This window comes from Propithecus coquereli, unplaced genomic scaffold (assembly GCF_000956105.1).
Source record: "Propithecus coquereli isolate 6110/MARCELLA unplaced genomic scaffold, Pcoq_1.0 Scaffold20, whole genome shotgun sequence".
NCBI lineage: Eukaryota > Metazoa > Chordata > Mammalia > Primates > Indriidae > Propithecus > Propithecus coquereli.
The window spans coordinates 13,904,356-13,911,858 of record NW_012144967.1 but is presented as its reverse complement, the minus strand read 5'-3'; the positions used below and the strand labels follow the sequence as shown (position 1 = coordinate 13,911,858).

At 40.8% G+C, this 7,503-nt stretch overlaps 1 protein-coding gene across 1 annotated transcript in view; it reads left to right on the top strand.

Moving 5' to 3' along the window:
* Positions 1–5,567, top strand: part of SEC11A (SEC11 homolog A (S. cerevisiae)) — a 39,172-nt gene extending 33,605 nt beyond the window's left edge. Inside the window, exons 4-5 of the mRNA XM_012643759.1 lie at positions 4,780–4,837; positions 5,042–5,567. Of these exons, the coding sequence (XP_012499213.1) occupies positions 4,780–4,837; positions 5,042–5,092 (109 nt within the window). The 3' untranslated portion in view covers positions 5,093–5,567. The remainder of the gene's footprint in view (positions 1–4,779; positions 4,838–5,041) is intronic.
* The last annotated feature ends 1,936 nt before the right edge of the window (positions 5,568–7,503 follow it).

The following is a 7,503-nucleotide window of genomic DNA, read 5'->3' as shown; positions in this document are numbered from 1 at the left end:
AAAAAAAAAAAAAAGGAAAAAAAAAGAATTTACTGATACTGGGCACAGTGCCTCAGGCTATAATCCCAGCACTTTGGGAGGCTGAGGAGGAAAGATCATTTGAAGCCAGGAGTTTGAGACAAGCCTGGGCAACTTAGTGAGACCCTATCTCTACAAAAAAAATTTAAAAAATTATCTGGGCATGGTGGCTTATGCCTGTAGTGTCCCAGCTATTTGGGAGGCTGAGGCGGAAGGATCACCTGAGCCCAGGAATTTGAGGCTTCAATGAGCTATGATGATGCCACTGCACTCCAGCCTGGGTGACAGAGTGAGACTCTGTGTCTCTTCAACAACAACAACAACAACAACAACAACAACAACATATTTACTGAGTCAGCAATTTAAAGTGTTCATCTAAATTAATTGTATCATGTTAATATATTCCATACAATTTTATTTCTGGTCTTGAAATTGATGAGGTCAAATGAAATTAAAAAGTTATATTAAGCCTGTTTGTTTCAGATTTTATCAGGAGAACAGATCAGTGAAGGACAGGAATTGTAAGTTATTGGTATTAAGGAAGTATGGGATTGTTGCTACCTTAATGTTATTAATAGTATTAACAATAACTCACATTTATTAGGGCTTACTGTGTACCAGATACTTATTCTAGGCACTTCACAAATACTACCTCATTTTAACCTCAGAACAACCCTAATATTCCCATTCTACAGATGAGGAAACACAGAGGAGTTATTTACCTAATAGCACACTGATGATAAGTGGCTGGCTGGCTCTGCAGCCTACCCTCTTCACCATCACGCCAGTATTACTTGCATAAGATTTCCGCAGTGGGTAGTTGCTGGTTCCTGCTATTTGGATGCCACATGGCACACTTGCCACTGTCAGAGCCTCTGCTCCTTTTGACCTAGGACAGACTGTGTGGATAGAGAGTGATCACACCATTGAGCAGGCCTGAGAAACACTGTTCCTGTGGAGAAAGACGTGCGAGTTGCTAAGTGGAAGCTGCCTCAGTTAATGGCATGAGAGATGCTCAGTTCGGGACCAAAGAGATCAGATCAGAATAAGCACCATTGTGTTTGTCCTCTGCAGAGCTGTTTTTTGTATATGCCTCCACTTCAGAGGAACTTGGTTTCCTATGATGAAGCTAAAAATACTTTCAAAATCCCAATTAGGTCATCAGTGCTTCTGAGAAAATATGGTCCCTATATATCCCTCAGTTCCCAAGATGCTGCTAATGTGGTTATTCAGACTCATCAACCTCTTCGAGTCTTTTTGTTTTTCCTCTAATTGTAAATATACAGATTCATATAGAAACATAAAATACTAGTCATCAAAAAGCAAAGTCACTTCTCATCCCTTTCTTCTCCATCTCTTTAAATATTTACTGTTAACTTTTTGGTTTGTGTTTTAGCCTTTATGTATAGAGATAAAGATGCAGATGTTAATATGTGCATCTTTATACATCTATAAACACATTTTGTGTATGGAAGGAGAATGCTCACACTGTTTTATAACTTTTTTCCCCCAAAAATTACTAGTATATTTACAAATCAATGGATTTTATCCTATGTCATCATTTTCATAGCTGTATGCTATTCCACTATATGGATAGACCATACTTTTATTCAGTCAGTCTCCTATTGTTAGATACTCTGTTTCCAGCTTTTTTATTGTGAACAATGTTATGATAGACATCCTTGTTACATATATCTCACTGCTTCTGCTTAATCATTCTTCATAGTAAATTCCTAGAAGTGGAATTACTGGGTGAAACATATTCATATTTTAAGACTTTTGACAGATTTTTCCATACTGTTTTATTTATACTCACACCAGTACAATAGTGTCCCTTTGCCTGGGTTTTAATTCTTTTTTTTTCTTTTGAGACAGAGTCTTGGTCTGTTGCCCGGGCTAGAGTGCCATGGCGTCAGCCTAGCTCACAGCAACCTCAAACTCCTGGGCTCAAGCGATACTCCTGCCTCAGCCCCCCGAGTAGCTGGGACTACAGGCATGCGCCACCATGCCCGGCTAATTTTCATATATATATATTTTTAGTTTTCCAGATCGTTTCTTTCTATTTTTAGTAGAGACGGGGGTCTCGCTCTTGCTCAGGCTGGTCTCGAACTGCTGACCTTGAGAGATCCACCCGCCTCGGCCTCCCAGAGTGCTAGGATTACAGGCATGAGCCACCGCGCCCGGCCTAATCATAGGGAATGTATTTTACCTTCTAGATACTAACTTGGTATAGGTTGGTATTGGAGTTGGTTTTGTGGGTGGTATTTATTTATTTTAAATCTCATTCTGCTTATTAGCAACTCTGCTTTAGCATGTGAATTTATCTGAGCAGAATAGGAAAAAAATGCAACTGATTTGAATTTAAGATGACTGATGACAGCAGCATTATGCACTTGATTATCAACTCTTTGCTGTCACTGTCCATGGAGGGAAGCAGTAGCACAGATAATTAAATCTTTTGTTCGACTTTGGACTGCCTCGTCATATGCTGGCAACCTTATATCTTGCTTATATTACTCCTAAAGATCAAGTTGCTTTCATTTCACTTATAGTGGGCAAGGAAAAGCCAACCTTAAGAACAGTGTTTCCGTGGATTACTCATAAGACTATGAGTGGTTGCTGGGAGCCAAAGGTTGTGATTCTTTGGGCATAGGTATCATTACATGGAGGTAACAGAGTCTCTACAGGTGAGAATGGCTGCTTATTGATCATCAGGTCAGAATTAGCAGCTGCGTTTTGAAAGAAATCACAGATGCTTTTCTAGCTTTTAATCTGCATTTTACTGTGAGGCATTTGCCTTTATGTTCTTAATTACCTTCACTGAAAGTGATAGCCTTTATGAAAGTGTTAAAAATGAGACAAAAGAAATGTTATTGCATTAAAAAAGAAAAAAGTATATGTATTAAAAATATAGACAACCTCTATCCACCTTTCTTAGAGCTTAGCAATGCTATTCTGTAATGACTGTTACTTTTTAGCTCTTGGAGGTCCCAGGGGTTGAGACTAAAGCATGGGCCCTAAGAGGGGATATTATTTGCCACCAAACATCTATTCCACGCATCTCACACCGGAACTGCGCTTTAGTGTGTAGGAGCATCACTTGGGTCCCACCTTTCAGAGATTCCCTGACTCAGTAAATCTTGGGAGATATAAGAATCTGCATTTTTAACAAGCCATCTAAGTTATTCTAACAAGGAAGGTCTAGGCTTTAAGAAATGCCAGTGGATGGAATGGGAGTTAGGAGATGGGGTGGGAGAGTCAGGTTGGGGGAATGCTGCCAGAAGGGAGAGGGGCAGGAAGGGGCGAGGACAGGAGACAGGAAGTAAGGGGAGTTCTGGAAAGGAAGTGAAATGTACCAAAGACAAAATATCTGTTCTTCAGGTTTGCCTAAGGCTTTGATGGGTGGAGGTGTTACGTGGGAGGTGATTTCTGTTTTTGCTGCCTTTGGCATGGTGCAAAGGTTGTGGGTGCCTTGAATAAAAGTATCTGGGCTATTTCAAAGTGTGCAAAGGTCAGTCTCCACTTCAGCCCAACCTCCCTTCTCTATGACAGGCTCTAGCTTAGCACAGTATCATCCAGTCCGCTCTGGAGTCCAGCAGTAGAAGGGGGGGGAAAGAAGAAAGTTGTGTATTTGCTAACCTGCCACATCGATGGTACCCTGCTAATTTTCCCTTTCTGCCCTGAATGCTTATGATGGCCAGGCGTCTTTTACATGGAGGCAAAAATGGAAGTGGTGGGAGAAAATGAGATTTCCCTGAGAGAGGGCAAAAAGAAGAGGCCTGGACATTCAAACATTGAGTCAGGCAGTATTTACTGCATGTCTGCTGTGTGCAGGGCACCATGTTGGCCTTGAGGATACGGAGGGGAGCAAGATTGGCATTGTCGTTGCCCTTATAAAGTTTTCAGTGTGGTAGGGGACATGGACACCATACAGCTAGTTTTACAACTAATTATTCAATTAAAATTGTGATAGTTATGATAAAGACCTCAAAGGAAGCATATCAGGTGCTATAGGATTATTTAAAAGGTGGTTTTGCCTCACTTGAGGGGACGAACTTTAGGGGCAAAAGGAAGGAAAGCTAGTGGAAAAACGGTGTAGCAGCCAAAGAGCTAGATGAAGAAACAGATTTGTGGTACGTTACAGAAACCAAGGTTGGAGGGATTTCAAGAGCAAGTTTGTGGTCATCAAAGTTGAATGCTGCAGAGATGTAAAGGAAGATGAGGCCTGAGACTGGTTTGCTGCATATGGTGATTAAAACTGTTGTAGAAAAGTTCCGGGATTAAGAGGGCTAAACACCTAGATCACAGGTAGTTAAAAAACAAGAGGGTGGTGAAATCCGCGGTAGTATAATAGAGCTCTTCTACTCCCTTTTTGGCCTTGTAATGTTCTGGTTGTATTTGCCTTGGCTCCCCAACTAGATTGACAACTCCCTGAAGGTTACGATGACAAACCTAGCCCCTAGCACTGTATCAGCATGTAGCGTTAGAGTCACAGCTAAAGATCTAAGACCTTGGATCTGGTGCTGGTTCTGCCTCCCAGAAGCCGTGTATGTTGTGTGTGATCATCTGTTTCTTCATCTCTAAAATGGTGATATTCCTAACTTCCCTGTCATATGGGCCATTGAAAGGATCAAATAGGGCAATATATGGAAATAGGCTTTGTGAAATGAAAATTCGTGTTCTATGGAAGATACTGATAATGTTCAGTGAATGAAAATAGATACTTAGGAATTTTTGTGATCAGTTTTTTGTTTGTTTTAGATTTGTTCCTTATATTGGAATTGTGACAATCCTCATGAATGACTATCCTAAATTTAAGGTAAGAGCCTGTACTATATGTTTCATTAAAAGTGTGGTATTTGGCTTAATTTTGGAAGCCATTAAATGGATTATAGTTAAAAGGTGAAAGAATAATTGGATGGTTTAGTAACTTATGGTCAAAGAGGCCAGTTTATTAATTAACTCTGAGGACTTGTGAACTTTGAAAAGCTTCCCTGACTGTGGTTCTGTGTTTACTTTCTAGTATGCAGTACTCTTTTTGCTGGGTTTGTTTGTGCTGGTCCATCGTGAGTAAGAAGTCTGCCTTGACGTTCCTGGGAAGACGCCGTACTTTTTGTTACTGAATGTTCGGAGTAGATACTGGTCTGCGATTGGCGGAACGGAGAACACACACGTTGGCACTTCTTGGTAGCTCTGGCTTGCATTAGTTTCTGTTTCCACGCCAGAATATGTGTGGGCGGGTGCGTGTGCGCCGTGGAGTGCACTCGAGGGGACTTTCAATCACAGGATTTCATAGTTGTCATTGTCACACTTTCGCATTTTTGTACATCAGTGAATTTTTTATATTAAAAGATTGAGCCAAAGCCCCCAGTGTTTGTATTTTGAAGCCAAGCTTCACTTCTAAAGTGCCTACAGAGTTCTGTAAATGAAAATGCAGCTCTGCACGAGTCTGAAACCGTCATACCTCCTTATAATGGGAATGGCATATACTGAGGTCGTCATAAGTCTTAACTTTTCAAAATTTTAAATAAAAGACTTTGCACATTGAACCCCTTATCCCTGAATTGTGTTTGTCGGGAAAGCTTCTGAAATTTGCCTTTCTTGGCTGGTTCTTAGTACCCCCTGAGGGGATATAAAGGCTTTGGTGTGAATAGTTCTTCAGCTGAGAAGGTTGCCCTAATACTAACACTGTTTTTTTGTTTGGTTTGTTTTGTGAAGCAAAAGTAGCCATTGACATTCATAGGAAATCTCTTAGTCATAAAATTGATTCTTCACTAGGGCGTGACTCAAATGTGTATAAACTCAGCTGGTGTTGCTGAGAGGCTCAGAAAATCTCACTTAGCTGTAGAAACTCATAACCCATTCTACACTTGAGACACTGTCAGCCCTTTCTACACGATGGCAGTGTGTGTTAGCATTGGGAGGAGGCACGATGAAGGTGCTGGCAGGCATTCTACTTGTCTTTATTTAAACTCTAATTTGCCTGAACCTGTTTCCTTAAGTGCCAGGCTTTGCTTTTCTCTAATGCAGACTTAAGGCAGGCAGAGTTTAACGTAATGAATACAAAGCTCAGTTGTGTGTTTTCTTTTTTATAATATTGAGACAGTCAGGGAAATAGGGAGTATGGGGTAAGCCAGTATGTTTTGAGCACAAAATACTCTCAGTTCTATCCTGTTCTCTTCTCGTATTAACATGAAATCTCAAAGTAAGCAAGTTTTCTATGTTGGGCTACATGAACCGTTTCTACTATTTGTTCAGCTAAGCTGGAAATCAATCTATGCTGTAATGCTAAGGGAATGAGATTGGGGACAAGTAACCTTCTGAAGCCCTCCCTGACAGAGAATAGTGCCGTCCCAAATCCATTAACTAGGCTTTAGCCTTCGTAACTTCAGAAAAAGGCTCTTTATGGTCTCAACAGAGTATGAACCTTGGCAAATCACTACTAACAAAAGCTTTTTTGAACCTGTCTGTGAGGCTTGTATAGTACTTACGTTTTCTTTTTTTGTTTCGTTGATTTTGTTTTTTGAGACAGGGTCTTACTCTGTTGCCCAGGCTAGAGTGCAGTGGCTTCATCACAGCTCACAGCAAACTCCTGGGTTCAAGCAATCCTCTTGCTTTAGCCTCCTCAATAGCTGGGACTACAGAGGTGTGCCGACACACCTGGCTGATTTTTTTTTTTTTTGGTAATGTAGAGGTCTCGCTATGTTGGTCAGGCTGGTCGCAAACTCCTGGCCTCATGCAGTTCTTTGCCTCAGACTCCCAAAATGCTGGGATTACAGGTTGTGGGCCACCACACCTGACCTCTGTTTTTTTATGAGCCAAGGAAAGGCTTTAAAACAGTCCCATGTGTGAAATGGCAGAAAAATTACTATTTACTCCATTTTTTTTTCCTCCTAATCACCTGTGGAGGATGGGGTTAACTGCTCAGCCTAATGAGTGCACTGGTTCTGTTTTTGTACCAGCCTTTCCAGGACTGCTCTAGGGGAAAGCAGTGTGCTTTGCTGGGTGCGTTTGAGATCCCAGGATTCTCTTTGATCCTAGCTTGCCTGAGTGTAGAACATCCTTGTATTAATACTTGTATCTCCATCTATCCAGATTTCTCTTCCCTATACACCTGTTAGGAGGAAAACATTAATACTTTCCTCACTTGCGTATTTTCATACCCATTTGTGTAAAAGTATTACTTTTCCTCCTTTGCTGGGCACTCTAGTTGAAAGCAACAGCTAAATTTCTCTGAGAAAGTAGTCAAAGCATTTAAAAACATTTGAATCACTCCATTAGCCAAAAATATTGGGTCATTAAATATGAAATGTCCTATCTCAAATCAAAAGGGTAGTTTATTATATCTCAAACAAGCAGCAATATAATTAATCAAAGTGTGCACCTAAACTATCGACACAGTTTTGCCATCTTAATGGTGGTTTGTTTATGCCAACAGCGACGAAGCCTCGAGAGTGACTGGCAATGAAATTGCAAAAGGTGTTT